The following is a 17,149-nucleotide window of genomic DNA, read 5'->3' as shown; positions in this document are numbered from 1 at the left end:
CATGGTATCTTGCTGCGCCGGTTGGAGGGATTGGGAGTGGGAGGCACCGTTTATCGGTGGTTCTCCTCCTATCTCTCCGACCGGTCGCAGACGGTGTTGACAGGGGGGCAGAGGTCGACCGCGAGGTGCCTCACTTGTGGGGTCCCGCAGGGGTCGATCCTCTCGCCCCTGCTGTTCAACATCTACATGAAGCCGTTGGGCGAGATCATCAGTGGTTTCGGGGTGAGATACCAGCAGTACGCTGATGACACCCAGCTGTACTTTTCCACCCCGGACCACCCCAATGAAGCTGTTGAAGTGCTGTCCCGGTGTTTGGAGGCCGTACGGGTCTGGATGGGGAGAAACAGGCTCAAGCTTAATCCCTCCAAGACGGAGTGGCTGTGGATGCCGGCATCCCGATTCAGTCAGCTGCAGCCGCGGCTGGCTGTTGGAGGCGAGTTATTGGCCCCAAAGGATAGGGTGCGCAACTTAGGTGTCCTCCTGGATGATCGGCTGTCGTTTGAAGATCATTTGACGGCCGTCTCCAGGAGGGCCTTCCACCAGGTTCGCCTGGTTCGGCAGTTGCGCCCCTTCCTTCATCGGGATGCCTTGTGCACAGTCACTCATGCGCTCGTTACCTCTCGCTTGGATTATTGTAATGCTCTCTACATGGGGCTCCCCTTGAAGTGCACTCGGAGGCTTCAGTTAGTCCAGAATGCAGCTGCGCGGGTGATGGAGCTACGCGTAGCTCCCACGTAACCCCCCTCCGCCGCAGACTGCCCTGGCTGCCTGTGGCCTCTCGGGTGCACTTTAAGGTGTTGGTTACGACCTTTAAAGCGCTCCATGGCTTAGGGCCTGGGTACTTACGGGACCGCCTGCTGCTACCATATGCCTCCCACCGTCCCGTACGCTCTCACAGAGAGGGACTTCTCAGGGTGCCGTCCGCCAAACAATGTCGGCTGGTGGCCCCCAGGGGAAGGGCCTTCTCTGTGGGGGCCCCCACACTCTGGAACGAGCTCCCCCCAGGTTTACGCCAAATATCTGACCTTCGGACATTCCGTCGCGAACTGAAGACACATCTTTTTATCCGCGCAGGGCTGGCTTGAACCAAATTTTAACCTTAAATTAAATTATTAATTTTAAATGGGGTTTTAGTTTATGGCAAATTTTTAACTTTTTAACTTTTCAGGCTAATTTAAATAAGTTTTTTAAATGGTATTTTAAATTGTACATTGTTGTTGGTTTTACGGACGGTATAAAAATCAAATAAATAAATAAATAAATAAATAAATAAATAAATAAATAACTCAGAATGCTAGGATCTTCTGGAACACGGGTGTCAAACTCAATCGCGTTATGTGATGTATCACAACATATTGTGACTTTTTTGCCTTTGCGGAGCCAGGGTGGGGTGGCCTGCATGTAATGCATCTGGTTTGATACCCCTGTCTGGAAGAATCAGCATGTTTTCTGCCTCTTAATCTCTGCCTTTTGTACTAGTCAAATTGAAAAAAGGAAATGAAAACATTGAGCTACTTGGTATTCTGAGGCCATAATATTCAACATCCAGATTGATTATTTTGTTCTCAAAATAATCAAAATTGTTCTCGTAGCCTAAAATGAACTTTAATCTCTCCAAGAAAAACTGATAGCATTGTCATGTCAATTTAGCCACTTAAAATTCAGGATGTTCTCCAATCCCTATTCTTTTTAGGCATTATGAAGAAAATTTAATGCACTTAAAAGATTGTCAGCCAGTGGCACTATTTCTATGGCTTTCTCAGCTAGGAATTGATCACTGGGTTTCAAGATCTCCTTTTGTACTCTGCTCTACATTGAAGATAGAAGGAACAAAAAACCTCAAAAACTTAAACTTGGATCCTAGATAGGTCTTTGTCTTACCTTATCTTTTTTTCCCATTGTTTTGACTAGAGCCTTAGGTAGGGCCCAAAATATCTATCATTTGTGAAGGCACTGGAGGCTAGTATTGAAGTGGACCGTGTCTATGTTCCATGTAATGATCTAAAAATGTATGGCTGCCTAGGCAGATCTGGCCAAAAACTTTAATTAATTTAGGCTAGAATCAGCCATGAAGGCCTTATAATTGCCAGTTAGTTAATGCTCTGGAACAGTGGATTAAGACTGGGAATCATAATATCAGTCTTTACACATTAGGGATGTACTGGCACTCTTTTGCCATGTTAAAGAGAATGCTATTAAGTTTGTTACTAGGAAATTTGAGTATATCATCCCCACCTTTTAAAATTACACTTGGAAACTAGGGAAATTACTAGGATTTCAATCAATGGTTTGTACCTTGGATACAATTTACACTGATTGCAACAGACAGATCTTCAGAATAGAACATCTGTGCATCTTTCACTAAGAAGCTGATAACTGCAATTCAGGCTATTGGGAAGACTTCAGACAGATCCATCAGCAGTTTAACAGGTCCCGTCCAATATCAGCATAATTCATGATCTCTTTTCAGTTTCATTACATTAATTATGCAGGCCTAACAACAGATTGAAACTAATGTAATGTTATGTTAGTACCTAACATATAGATTTCTTTTTAACAGAATTGGCAGATCTTAATTTAGACATTAAAAAATCCTACTGTTAATCCTCTAGAAGCATAATCTCTGGGTTGTTCCCCATTATAAAAGTTGTAATTTGAAATAATATTTATAATTTAAAAAAAGAAGTTAAACAGAAATTACATTCAAAATTTGTCCACCGCTGTCCACAATGTACATTGTGACTTCCACATTTCTGGCCACACTTTTCCCTCCTTTTTCAAATTCTCCTCTTTCTATTGTGATGTATAGATCATTTCTCATTTCACCTACAGGAGAAAAAAATAAAGCAAGTTAACCAAAACAAAAATATCACCTCTGCATATCTTTAAAAATATCATCATCATCATCATCATCATTATCATCATCATCCCATGGCTGGGCCCAGATGGCTATCGGGTGTGGTCCCTATGGTTATGGGACTGCCAGTCCTCAGATCGGTAGTGGTTTAGCTACCGTGAACCAACCCAGGAACCTACCATCACCAATGATGAGAAGAAATAAACAAAATTCCATACCAGATCAGTCATTACCTGGGTCAACAAGGACCGTGTCAGATGCTATGGCTCCTGGACATCTGTCAAAAAATGGGCTACAGGGCTCAGTTTCTACTGCTGGGGAACCAGGGTGTGCAACTGTAAAGTGACTGGGACAAAAGCACAAAACTTGGACAACCAAACCCTGACAAGAATTGCCAGAATGTTCAAGGATAAATCTGAAAAATGCTGGAAGTGGCATCAGACACCTGGATCATATTACCATATGTGGTAGACATGCATTGAAGCAAAAAGATATTGGACTAAAATACACACTGGTTGGAGAAAATGATTAAAAAACATATAGATTTTAAGTAAGAAGTCTTTCTGTTGGGAATTATTCCTGAGATATATACTAGAGATGTAAAATATTTGATTGTGAATATTATTACAGCAGCCAGGATTGTGTTTGCTAAAAACTGGAAAAATGAGAAATTAACTTTGCAAGATGAAATAATTAGGAAGATGATGGAATGTGCAGAGATGAGTAAATTGACATTTGAAATTAGAGATCAAGAAGATAAGCAATATTATGAAATATGGAATTTATTTTACCAGTGGTTAGAAGGAAAGATATGTTAGAAAGACAACATAAGATATCTATATGAAAGAGATGTTTAAGTGGATATTGCACTAGAAGATATGTAAACATCTCTTCAGCACATTGAATAGAATAGAATAGAATAGAATAGAATTTTTATTGGCCAAGTGTGATTGGACACACAAGGAATTTGTCTTGGTGCATATGCTCTCAGTGTACATAAAAGAAAAGATACGTTCATCAAGGAACAAGTTATAGTCATACAGTCATAAGTGGAAAGAGATTGGTGATGGGAACTATGAAACGATTAATAGTAGTGCAGATTCAGTAAATAGTCTGACAGTGTTGAGGGAATTATTTGTTTAGCAGAGTGATGGCCTTCGGGAAAAAACTGTTCTTGTGTCTAGTTGTTCTGGTGTGCAGTGCTCTATAGCGTCGTTTTGAGGGTAGGAGTTGAAACAGTTTATGTCCAGGATGCGAGGGATCTGCAAATATTTTCACGGCCCTCTTCTTGATTCGTGCAGTATACAGGTCCTCAATGGAAGGCAGGTTGGTAGCAATTATTTTTTCTGCAGTTCTAATTATCCTCTGAAGTCTGTGTTTTTCTTGTTGGGTTGCAGAACTGAACCAGACAGTTATAGAGATGCAAATGACAGACTCAATAATTCCTCTGTAGAATTGGATCAGCAGCTCCTTGGGCAGTTTGAGCTTACTGAGTTGGCGCAGAAAGAACATTCTTTGTCCTTTTTTAATTGATGTTAGCTGTCCATTTGAGATCTTGCGAATTGTAATCTTGCGAATTGTAATTGTTTGATGAGAATGTTTTTGTTGTTGTTGCTGTTATGGAAAAATAAAAACTTTTATATATATAAAAAAAAACTTGGACAACCGAAGAAAATTGAGAAATCATCAAATATTATTACCAGGCAGAACCAACAGCCAGGGGATTTCAAAACAGAATGATGCAACTGTGGAAGAAAAAACACCCAGAAAGCAACATAACTGAACAAAGATTAATGGATCAAAGACGTTTCACCCATCTGTAATAAAGTTTTCACAGATGTGGAAATGCAACATCTAGAAACATTGGCTAGAAAGAAAACAACAAGTAATGATCAACAGGCTGAAGAAACTGTTCCAACATCTGAACAAACTGACCAACCAGTGGAAGAAACCAACATACAGGATGAAGATTTTCGTGTGCAACAACTCGAAAGTGTAGAGCTAAGTGATCTAATGAAAATGCTGAAAGAAAAGATTGAAAACCACATCAGACATAGAAAAAAAGACTGCCTGCCATTCGCAAAGTACAAAGCGAACAAGTGAAAGATCTACTAAATACCGTGAACAGCATATTAACATCCATCCCATCCAGCACACCATATGAAACCAACCAACTAATGTATAGCACAGCCGCCATTTAGAACTGCAGAACTGGGTTATAAAATACCAAAAAAAGAAACCCACTGGAACACCAAAGTGGAAAATTGTCAGCCTCCACTCCAATCCTCACATCCTTTTGTACTCTTTATATTCAGTAGTTAGATTGCATGGGGTTTTTATGTGTAATGTAAATAGCTCATGAATTCAGTTTAAGTAGAGAGGGTCCTTTAAGAGTGTCGTCTGACATGAGATAAAGGGGAGGGGAGATTGATAGTTTGAATTCAACAGGAATGTTAGCGTGCGGGCTTTCAACGGACATTGCATTCCTGAGATGATTTACAGCTAGAGACCTGCGGAAGAAGATTACCACAGGGAGCCGAGAAGGAGCTGGCATTGGACCAAACCTGCTGACCTCTTGTGGAGAGGAGGGACTAACGATGGGATATGGAATGTTAGCCATATTTTGTCTCAGATTCAACTTTATACTGCTGCAGTCTGGATGTATTTAGTAAAAGTACTTTTCTTTATTTTCAAATGAAGTCAAGGTATATTCTTTCCTAAATATAATCAGAGGCAGCTGGACAAAAATTCTACTTGAAAATTAAAAAAAAAAAACCAAGGAGATGTCAGCGATTTGAAATATTTGAAAGAAGGAAAACTAAAGAATAAAAAGCTTGACAAATTGTCAAATTGTCATGTATGTATCCTAATGTACAGGCTAAATGTTGGAGATGCGATTGTGAAGATGCCACTTATTACCATATATGGTGGACTTGTAAAAAAGTTAAAGCATTTTGGATTAAAGTATGGTGGATCATGCAGAATATTTTGAAAAAGAAGATTAAGTTTACCCCGCAGTTCTTTTTACTAGGAATAATTATGGATTGTACAGCTATAGAGACTAAATTGATTTTGAACTTAATAACAGCCGCAAGACTTTTGATTGCTCAATATTGGAAGAAAGAAGAATTACCTACAATTGAAGAATGGACACTTAAAGTATCAAATCTGGCAGAAATGGCAAAAATCTCTGCTTACTTGAAAGACTATACACAAGAAAAATATATTTTAGAATGGAAAATGTGGATTGATTATATTCAAAATAAGTATCAGATAAAAAAATATCGAATAGCATATGAGTAAATTTAGGAAATATTTTGTATTAGATATATTTCTGAAGGAGAGGGGAATTGAGAGTGTGATTAAGTGTGGAGAGACTAGAGATTATAATTTAGGAATTATTTTAGATTATGATTGTTAGTTTTGATACCCTGCATTTTGTTTTGGGAAGTTGGGTGGGGGTGGGGGTAAGGGGAGGGAATTGGGGGTTGAGGCTAGAGATGGAGTGATGGTTAATGTACAGGGATTATTGAAGATGTATAAATATAATTAATGTAGGGTCAGGCCTGCCCAGTTACCATTTTAGAACGGTGGGGAGGGAGAAAAGAGAGAGTAGGAGGTAGGAAAGAGGGGAAGAGGAAGGAAGAGGGGTAGAAGAGGGAGAAGGAAGGTGTAGGGTGGAGGGAGGAGAGGATGTAGATAAGAGAAGGAGAGGAAGGTCTGGAAAGTAAAAGAAGATAGAAGAGGGAAGAGTGTTAAAAAGGGGGGTGGTGACTGGGCAAGCCCGACTAATTGTATATAACTGTACATTGAATGAGTTGTTTGACATGATTGTAAAAATAAAACTTTTTTATGGAAAAGAATAAAAAGCTGAAAAATAGTTTATACAAAAATACAACCTGGAGGAAAAAAACAATAACAGAAATTATGGAAGAACTAAAACAGCATGTAATAGCAACTGCAAAGAAAATCAAAAGATACGAAGGATGAATAAAATAATATTGTGAAAATGTCCAGTTTAGAAGAAATCAACACCTCTTCTACTGGTCACTTGATGAAAGTTGAGACCATACTAATGTTTACCCATGTAAAAAAAAAACTGTGAACTTTTGGAAACAACTGTGGGAAAACCCAATGGAACACGATAAAACTGCCTCCTGGATCAAAGATACTCAAAAACAAGTAACACGAAACAAAATGGAGAATATTGTAATTTTTTTTTAAAATTTACATTTATATCCCGCCCTTCTCCGAAGACTCAGGGCGGCTTACACTATGTTAGCAATAGTCTTCATTCTATTTGTATATTTATATACAAAGTCAGCTTATTGCCCCCAACAATCTGGGTCCTCATTTTACCTACCTTATAAAGGATGGAAGGCTGAGTCAACCTTGGGCCTGGTGGGACTAGAACCTGCAGTAATTGCAGGCAGCTGCTGTTAATAACAGACTGCATTAGCAGCCTGAGCCACTCAAGGACCCTAATAACAACTGTAATAACAACTGATATGGTTGCACAACAAGTAAAGAAGGTTGCACAACAAGTAAAGAAGTTTGTCCAGGCACCTGGCCTGGACAAACTGCATGGATACTGGTTAAAACACCTAACCAGCCTCCATTACCACATGGCCAATCAATTTTATGAAATGCTTCAAAATGCAACAAGCAAAAAATGGTTATCAGCTGGCCAAACATATTTGATAATGAAAGATCAAGAAAAGGGCACAGAACCAAGCAACTATCACCAATTACTTGTCTGCCAACAATATTCAAACTTTTTACAAGAGTACTGGCAAATTGAAAGAGGCGGTGGTGAGGCCCCTCCTCAAGAAGCCCTCCCTGGACCCGGCTGTCTTAGGTAATTATCGTCCGGTCTCCAACCTTCGCTTCGCGGCGAAGGTTGTAGAGAGTATGGTGGCATATCAGTTTCCCCTGCACCTGGATGAAACTGTCTATCTAGACCCGTTCCAGTCCGGTTTCCGGCCCGGCTATAGCACGGAGACGGCTTTGGTCGCATTGGTGGATGATCTCTGGAGGGCCAGGGATAGGGGTTGTTCCTCTGTCCTGGTCCTATTAGACCTCTCAGCGGCTTTCGATACCATCGACCATGGTATCCTGCTGCGCCGGTTGGAGGGATTGGGAGTGGGAGGCACCGTTTATCGGTGGTTCTCCTCCTATCTCTCCGACCGGTCGCAGACGGTGTTGACAGGGGGGCAGAGGTCGGCCCCGAGGCGCCTCACTTGTGGGGTGCCGCAGGGGTCGATTCTCTCGCCCCTTCTGTTCAACATCTATATGAAGCCGCTGGGTGAGATCATCAGTGGCTTCGGTGTGAGGTACCAGCTGTACGCTGATGACACCCAGCTGTACTTCTCCACACCGGCCACCCCAATGAAGCTATCAGTGCTGTCCGGGTGTTTGGAAGCCGTACGGGTCTGGATGGGGAGAAACAGGCTCAAGCCCAACCCTTCCAAGACAGAGTGGCTGTGGATGCCGGCATCCCGGTACAGTCAGCTGAGTCCTCGGCTGACTGTTGGGGGCGAGTCACTGGCCCCGATGGAGAGGGTGCGCATCTGGGCGTTCTCCTGGATGAACGGCTGTCTTTTGAAGATCATTTGACGGCCGCCTCCAGGAGAGCTTTCCACCAGGTTCGCCTGGTGCGCCAGTTGCGCCTTTCTAGACCGGGATGCCTTATGCACGGTCACTCACGCCTCGTGACGCCTCGCCTGGATTATTGCAATGCTCTCACATGGGGCTCCCTTGAGGGGCATCCGAGGCTCCAGTTAGTTCAGAATGCAGCTGCGCTGGTGATAGAGGAGCCCTCGTGGCTCCCGTGTTACACCTATCCTGCGCAGACTGCACTGGCTACCTGTGGCCTTCCGGTGCGCTTCAAGGTGCTGGTGACAATCTTTAAAGCGCCCATGGCATAGGGCCGGGCTATTTACGGGACCACCTACTGCTACCAAATACCTCTCACCGACCAGGCGCCTCACAGAGAGGGACTCCTCAGGGTGCCGCCAGCTAGGCAGTGCTGCCTGGCGACACCCAGGAAGGGCCTTCTGTGGGGGCTCCCACCTCTGGAACGAACTCCCTCCAGGACTTCGCCAACTTCCGGACCTCCGAACCTTTCGTCGCGAGCTTAAAACACACTTATTTATCTGCGCGGGACTGGATTAGATTTTAAAGTTATGGGTTTTAAGGGGTTTTTATTATTTATACTATTTTAAATTTGGGGCAATAGAATAAGTTTTTTAATTGTTTTTTAATCTGTATTTATATGTATTTTAACTGCCTGTGAACCGCCCTGAGTCCTTAGGGAGATAGGGCGGTATATAAATTTGAAAAATAAATAAAATAAATAAATAAATAAATAAATAAAAATTCAGCATTCAGTCACCTGATGGAAAACAGTTTGTACCAGAGGTGAAATCTAAAAATTTTCCCTTCTGGTTCTGTGGACGTGGCTTAATTGGTGGGCATGGCTTGGTGGTCAGGTGACTGAATGGGCATGGCCAATACTAATAAATAATAAAAATAATAAAGTATACAAAACTTGGGAGCGCATCAGTCTACCTTCTTTAAAAATAGAGGCACTGGTCTACCAGTTGCCTTTTTTTTTGGGGAGGCACCAGTCTACCTTCTTTAAAAATAGAGGCACTGATCTACTAGCCGCCTACAGTGCTGATCAGCTGTAGTGCAGCCCTTTGAAATACCACAGCAGTCATTTAAGGCCGTTTGCAGCTATCTCACCACCAAGAGCTTCAGGGACAGAGAAGAGGAACAGCGAGGCATGGGCAGTGGGGGGGGCAGGGATTTTTGCTACTGGTTCTCCGAACTACCGGTCCCCATCGCTACCAGATCGCGCAGTCCGGTCCGAACCAGGAGCATTTCACCCCTGGTTTGTACTCAGTAGAACAAAAAGGAAATTACAAAAAATCAAGAGGAACAAAAGATCAGATGCTCATTGACAAAATGGTACTAAAAAATGCAAAATGAAGAAGAAGAAATTTAAATATGGTGTGGATAGATTACAAGAAGGCATTTGACACATTATGCCACAGCTGGATTAACGCCTGTCTGAAAAACTTTGGTATCAGCAAAAATGGAAAACAGTTCTAACAGCAAATGGGAAGAACATTGGCGAAGTCAACATCAGACGAGGAATCTTCCACTTTCGCCACTATTGTTTAACACTGCATTAATTCCACTGACAATAATCCTACAAACACAAAACTGGGCTACCAAATCTCAAGCCAACATGGCATGATAAACCATCTACTATACTTGGATGACTTAAAACTGTATGCAAAAAGCCCCACTGAACTTGAATCAATACTCAACATAGTTCAACTGTTCAGCAGCGACATCAGAATAAACTTTGGACTTGAAAAATGTACTATACTATCCATGTAGCGAGGAAAAAATAGAAGGAATAGAACTGGGAAATGGAAGCATTGTGAAAGCATTAGCAAAGGATGACCTTTGCTAATGCCTAGCAAAGCAAATACCTAGGCATATTGGAAGTAGATAATATCTTGAATGGAAAAGTCAAAGAGTCAACATGAAAGGAGTTGATCCGCAAAATATTAAAATCAAAACTGAATGCTGGAAACATAATTAAAGCCATTAATACATGGGCAGTTCCAGTGATATGCTACCCAGCTGGAATCATCAACTGGACTGTGGCTGAACTGGAAAACCTGGACCGGAAAACATGTAAACTTTTGAATATGTACCACGCTTTACATCCACGAAGTGACACTGACAGGTTGTACCTGCCAAGAAGAATAGGGGGCAGAGGATTATTACAAATCCATCAAACTGTAGAAGAAGAAAAATGAAGTTTGAATGATTATGTGAACCAAAGCACAGAAAGATTGCTGCAGGCTGTGAAAATGGAGAACATTATAAAAACAACAGAAACAAAGGCAGAATATAAGGAAAAACAGTTGGATGATAGATTAAATGGATGGAAAACCAAAGCTCTGCATGGACAGCACTTGAAAAACATTGAAGGAAAATGTGATAACAACTTGACATGAGCATGGCTTAAGAGAGGAACCATCATGAAAGAAACGGAAGGTTTAATACTTGCTGCTCAAGAACAAGCACTACAAACTAATGCCATGAAAGCGAAGATAGAAAAATCAACAGACAATCCAAACTGCCTACTTTGCAATGACAAACTTGAAACTGTTCTACACTTTTTTTTTTCCAGGCAAAATTTTTTATTTTCCATAATAATTCCCACAATTTGACCAGTGTACAATACAATCACTTATCCAACAATTGATCCTATACTCAAATTATGCTCAATCAGGCCTGCTCGACCGCCACTCCCTCCTTTAATCCTTTCTACCCTTCTCATCCTTCTTCTACTTTCCCCACCATCCTTCTCCTCGCTCTCCTACTTCCCCTCCTCTTTCCCACTTCTCACTACCATCTTTTCTAACCCTCTATCTTCCCCTCCTTCTTCTTCTCCTATCCTTTCTTCTCCCTCCCTTCTTTCCTACCTACCTACCTGCCTACCTACTTTCTTCCTTCTTTACTCCTCTTTCCTTACCCTTTCCCTTCGGGAGTGGTTACCGAGAAGTCCCGACTTTACACCATTCCAACTTGTTTAATTCTACCATTATTCTTGTACAATGGCAATCAATCAATTTATAATCTTCCCCTTCCCCCACCCATTTCCCCCCTCCTCCCCCCCCCCGAGACTTCCCAGAGCAAAATACAGGGTATAGTAACTAACAAACATAATCTAAAATATAACATAAAACATATTCCATTTCACACCATCACACTATCAATTCCCTTCTTACTTAAACTCTAATACATAGCAATTCCTAACTTCACTCAAAAACTAATTTATATTTTTTAATCTGATACTTATTTTGAATATAATCGATCCACTTTCTCCATTCCAAAATATATTTTTCTTGTGTACAGTCTTTCAAGTAGGCAGAAATTTTTTCCATTTCTGCTAAATTTGATACTTTACTAATCCATTCTCCAATTGTAGGTAAGTCTTCTTTCTTCCAATATTGTGCAATCAATAGTCTTGCAGCAGTTATTAAATTCAAAATCAGTTTTGTCTCTATAACAGTGCAATCTGGAATTATTCCTAATAAAAAGAACTATGGAACAAACTTGATCTTCTTTTTCAAAATGTTCTGCATAATCCATCATATTTTAATCCAAAAAGCTTTAACTTTTTTGCAAATCCACCATATATGATAATAGGTAGCATCCTCACAATCACATCTCCAACATTTTGCTTTCACATTTGGATACATACATGACAGTTTTTTAGGATCTAAATGCCATCTATAAAACATTTTATAAAAATTTTCTCTTAAATTTTGTGCTTGCGTAAATTTAACATTCCTCACCCAAATTTTTTCCCATGTTTCTAACATTATAGGTTGTTGAAAATTTTTTTTTTTTTTTTTGCAAAATTTTTTTATTTTTCCATAATAATTCCCACAATTTGACCAGTGTACAATACAATCACTTATCCAACAATCAGTCCTATACTCAAATTATACTCAGTCAGGGCTGCTCGACTGCCACTCCCCCCTTTAATCCTTTCTTCCCTTCTCATCCTTCTTAAACTTCCCCCACCACCTTCTCCTCGCTTTCCTACTTCCCCTCCTCTTTCCCACTTCTCACTACCATCCTTTCTAACCCTCTATCTTCTCCTTCTCCTCCTCCTCCTATCCTTTCTTCTCCTCCTTCTTTCCTACCTACCTACCTACCTGCCTACCTACTTTCTTCCTTCTTTACTCCTCTTTCCTTACCCTTTCCTTCGGGAGTGGTTACCGAGCAGTCCCGACATTACACCATTCCAACTTGTTTAATTCTACCATTATTCCTGTACAATGGCAACCAATCAATTTATAATCTTCCCTTCCCCACCCATTTCCCTCCTCCCCGAGACTTCCCAGAGCAAAATACAGGGTATAGTAACTAACAAACATAATCTAAAATATAACATAAAACATATTCCATTTCACACCATCACACTATCAATTCCCTTCTTACTTAAACTCTAATACATAGCAATTCCTAACTTCACTCAAAAACTAATTGATATTTTTTAATCTGATACTTATTTTGAATATAATCAATCCACTTTCTCCATTCCAAAATATATTTTTCTTGTGTACAGTCTTTCAAGTAGGCAGAAATTTTTTCCATTTCTGCTAAATTTGATACTTTACTAATCCATTCTCCAATTGTAGGTAAGTCTTCTTTCTTCCAATATTGTGCAATCAATAGTCTTGCAGCAGTTATTAAATTCAGAATCAGTTTTGTCTCTATAACAGTGCAATCTGAGATTATTCCTAATAAAAAGAACTGTGGAACAAACTTGATCTTCTTTTTCAAAATGTTCTGCATAATCCACCATATTTTTAATCCAAAAGCTTTAACTTTTTGCAAGTCCACCATATATGATAATAGGTAGCATCCTCACAATCACATCTCCAACATTTTGCTTTCACATTTGGATACATACATGACAGTTTTTAGGATCTAAATGCCATCTATAAAACATTTTATAAAATTTTCTCTTAAATTTTGTGCTTGTAAATTTAACATTCCTCACCCAAATTTTTTCCCATGTTTCTAACATTATAGGTTGTTGAAAATTTTGTGCCCATTTTACCATACAATCTTTAACCAACTCCATTTCTGAATCAATTTCAACCAATACATTATATAATCTCTTTATATGCTGTTGACCTTGATCTTTTATTTGTTTTACCAAGTTATCATCACTTTGCCTTATACCAATTTTCTGATCTATTTTCCATCTAGATTGCAATTGTCCATACTGAAACCATGTATAATTTCTCCTTCATCCTCAATTTCTCCTAGATTTTAACTGTAATTCCCTTTTCCATAGTCAAAAGCTCTTTGTAAGTGATAACCTCCATTTTTTGTAATATATTTATATTCTCTATCATATGTCTGGGGATGGTCCATATTGGTATCTTTCCATCTAACTTATATTGATATTTTTTCCAAACCCTCAACAAAGCACTTCTGACCATATTATTCTTAAATGTCTTATCAATTTTCTTGTCATATATTACATATGCATGCCATCCATATAACAAACCATAACCTTCTATATTCAAAATCCTTTCCTCTGTTAAATTAATCCAATCAGAAATTAAAGCTAAAACAACTGCATCATAGTACAATTTCAAGTTAGGCATTTTTAAACCCCCTCTTTCCCTAACGTCTTGCATTATTTTTAACTTTATTATTGGTTTTTAGCCTCCCATACAAAATTATTAATCCCTTTTTGCCATTCTTGTAAATTTGCATCTTTCTTCAATATTGGAATCATTTGAAACAAAAATAAAAATCTAGGCAAAACATTCATTTTTATAGCTGCCACTCTTCCCAACAATGATAATTGTAACTTCTTCCAATTCTCCATTTCTTTAATTACTTTTCCCCACAATACCTCATAATTATTTTTATATAATTTTACATTCGATGCTGTAATATATACTCCTAGGTATTTAACCTTTTTAACTACTTCATATCCAGTTATTCTTTCTAATTCTTCCTCTGATGTGTATTCATATTTTTAATTATCATTTTGTCTTCTGTTGATTCACTTTAAACCCAGATACCTTACTATACTGATCAATTGTCTCCTTTAGATATACAGCTGAATGTATTGGTTGAGATAAAGAAACAACCAGATCATCTGCAAACGCTCTTAATTTATAATCTTGATTTTTAACTGTAATTCCCCTTTTTCCATAGTCAAAAGCTCTTTGTAAGTGATAACCTCCATTTTTTGTAATATATTTATATTCTCTATCATATGTCTGGGGATAGTCCATATTGGTATCTTTCCATCTAACTTATATTGATATCTTTTCCAAACCCTCAACAAAGCACTTCTGACCATATTATTCTTAAATATCTTATCAATTTTCTTGTCATATAATACATATGCATGCCAACCATATAACAAACCATAACCTTCTATATTCAAAATCCTTTCTTCTATTAAATTACTCCAATCAGAAATTAAAGCTAAAGCAACTGCATCATAGTACAATTTCAAGTTAGGCATTTTTAAACCCCCTCTTTCCCTAACGTCTTGCATTATTTTTAACTTTATTATTGGTTTTTTATCCTTCCATACAAAATTACTAAGCCCTTTTTGCCATTCTTGTAAATTTGCATCTTTCTTCAATATTGGAATCATTTGAAACAAAAATAAAAATCTAGGCAAAACATTCATTTTTATAGCTGCCACTCTTCCCAACAATGATAATTGTAACTTCTTCCAATTCTCCATTTCTTTAATTACTTTACCCCACAATACCTCATAATTATTTTTATATAACTTTACATTCGATGCTGTAATATATACTCCTAGGTATTTAACCTTTTTAACTATTTCATATCCAGTTATTCTTTCTAGATCTTCTCTCTGATGTGTATTCATATTTTTAATTATCATTTTTGTCTTCTGTTGATTCACTTTAAACCCAGATACCTTACTATACTGATCAATTGTCTCCTTTAGATATACAGCTGAATGTATTGGTTGAGATAAAGAAACAACCAGATCATCTGCAAACGCTCTTAATTTATAATCTTGATTTTTAATTCTAATTCCTTTTATTCGATCTAAACCACGTATATTACTCAATAATATTTCCAAAGTTAGAATGAATAATAATGGTGACAAGGGACATCCTTGTCTAGTCCCTTTCTCAATCTTGAAAGATTCTGTTAATCCACCATTTACTATTATTTGAGCTGTTTGCTTTTGATATATAGCCTTAATTGCTTGAATAAAATAATCCCCAAATTGCATTTTTTCTATTACTTTAAACAAAAACTGCCAATCCAATCTATCAAAAGCTTTTCCGCATCCAAAAAGAAGAATGCTGCTGAGACCTGGCTGTTTCTTTCCAAATATTCAAGTAAATTTACAATTTGTCTCATATTATATCTCATCTGTCTCCCCTTAATAAATCCTGTTTGATCATTATGAATTAATTGAGTCATCAGTGGCATCAATCTATTCGCTAATATCTTAGCAAATATCTTATAATCAGTATTTAAAAGCAATATTGGCCTATAATTCTCTAGTTTAACACCATCTCGATCTTCTTTAGGTATTAATGAAATAAAAGCTGTCCTCCATGAGGGAGGAGCTTCTCCTCCCCTTTGTATTCTGTTAAATAACTCCTTAAGTGGTACAATCATCTCATTTTGTAAATTTTTATAATAAGTAGTTGTCAAACCATATGTACCTGGTGCTTTATTCGCTTTAAGCTGCTTAATTGCAAACACTATTTCCTCTGAAGAAATTAATTGATTCAACTCTTCCCTTTGATCTACTGTAATTTCTAAGATACCGTGGTCCTGTAAATATCTATCTATAGCTTTATCATTAATCACATCTCTAGAATATAACTTAGTATAATATTCTAAAAAAGCTTTTTTAATCAAGTTTTGCTGATATACTTCCTTACCTCTATATTCTATTTTATCAATTATACGTCGTTTCTGTTTCTTTCTTAATAAATATGCTAACCATCTTCCAGGTTTATTAGAATTATTAAACAAATTATGTTTTGCATATTGTAAATTAGTTACCACCTGATCTGCCATTAACATATTAAATTGACCTCTTAATATATTTATTGACTCTTTTATTTTACTATCTCCTGGATTGCATACCAATAACTGCTCCTTCCTTTTAATTTCCTCTTCTAATTCTTTTTGCCTTTCGTGCAGTCTATTTCTATATTTATTATTCATATCTAATAAAATTCCCCTCATATAAGCCTTGCTGGTGTCCCAAACTATCTCTATAGGTGTCCCCTTATCCATATTCAAAGAAAAAAATTCCTTCATTAGAATTTTACATTCATTTACATTTTGTTCATATTTAAACAAGTTCTCATTCATCCTCCATGACCTCCTGGCCTCCTTTTCCCAATCTAGCTCAATCCAAACCGGGCTATGATCAGACAAAGTTCTAGAACAAATTTTTGTCTTCTTCACTCTGAAAAACAAATCATTAGTAATTAAAATAAAATCGATCCTAGAAAAAGATTGATGTTTATCAGAAAAAAATGTAAAATCTCTCTCTTTTTCATTGCATTCTCGCCATACATCTCTCAATTCTAAATCTTCCATCAAATCAAAGAAGGCCTTTGAAAGTTTTACACAATTGGAAATATTTCTAAGACTTCTTTTATCTTTCTGGATATCCATCACTCCATTCCAATCACCCATTAATATGTG

The 17,149-nt window shown here is 38.2% G+C and overlaps 1 protein-coding gene across 1 annotated transcript in view; it reads right to left on the bottom strand.

Annotated features, from left to right (window-relative positions):
- Positions 1-17,149, bottom strand: part of DOCK4 (dedicator of cytokinesis 4) — a 931,895-nt gene that overhangs the window by 507,697 nt on the left and 407,049 nt on the right. The window contains exon 14 of the mRNA XM_058189675.1: positions 2,702-2,826. Coding sequence (XP_058045658.1) covers positions 2,702-2,826 — 125 coding nt within the window. The remainder of the gene's footprint in view (positions 1-2,701; positions 2,827-17,149) is intronic.

Source organism: Ahaetulla prasina, chromosome 7, assembly GCF_028640845.1.
Source record: "Ahaetulla prasina isolate Xishuangbanna chromosome 7, ASM2864084v1, whole genome shotgun sequence".
NCBI lineage: Eukaryota > Metazoa > Chordata > Lepidosauria > Squamata > Colubridae > Ahaetulla > Ahaetulla prasina.
Note: the sequence above shows the minus strand (reverse complement) of the source record. Positions and strands in the feature narration are given on the sequence as shown.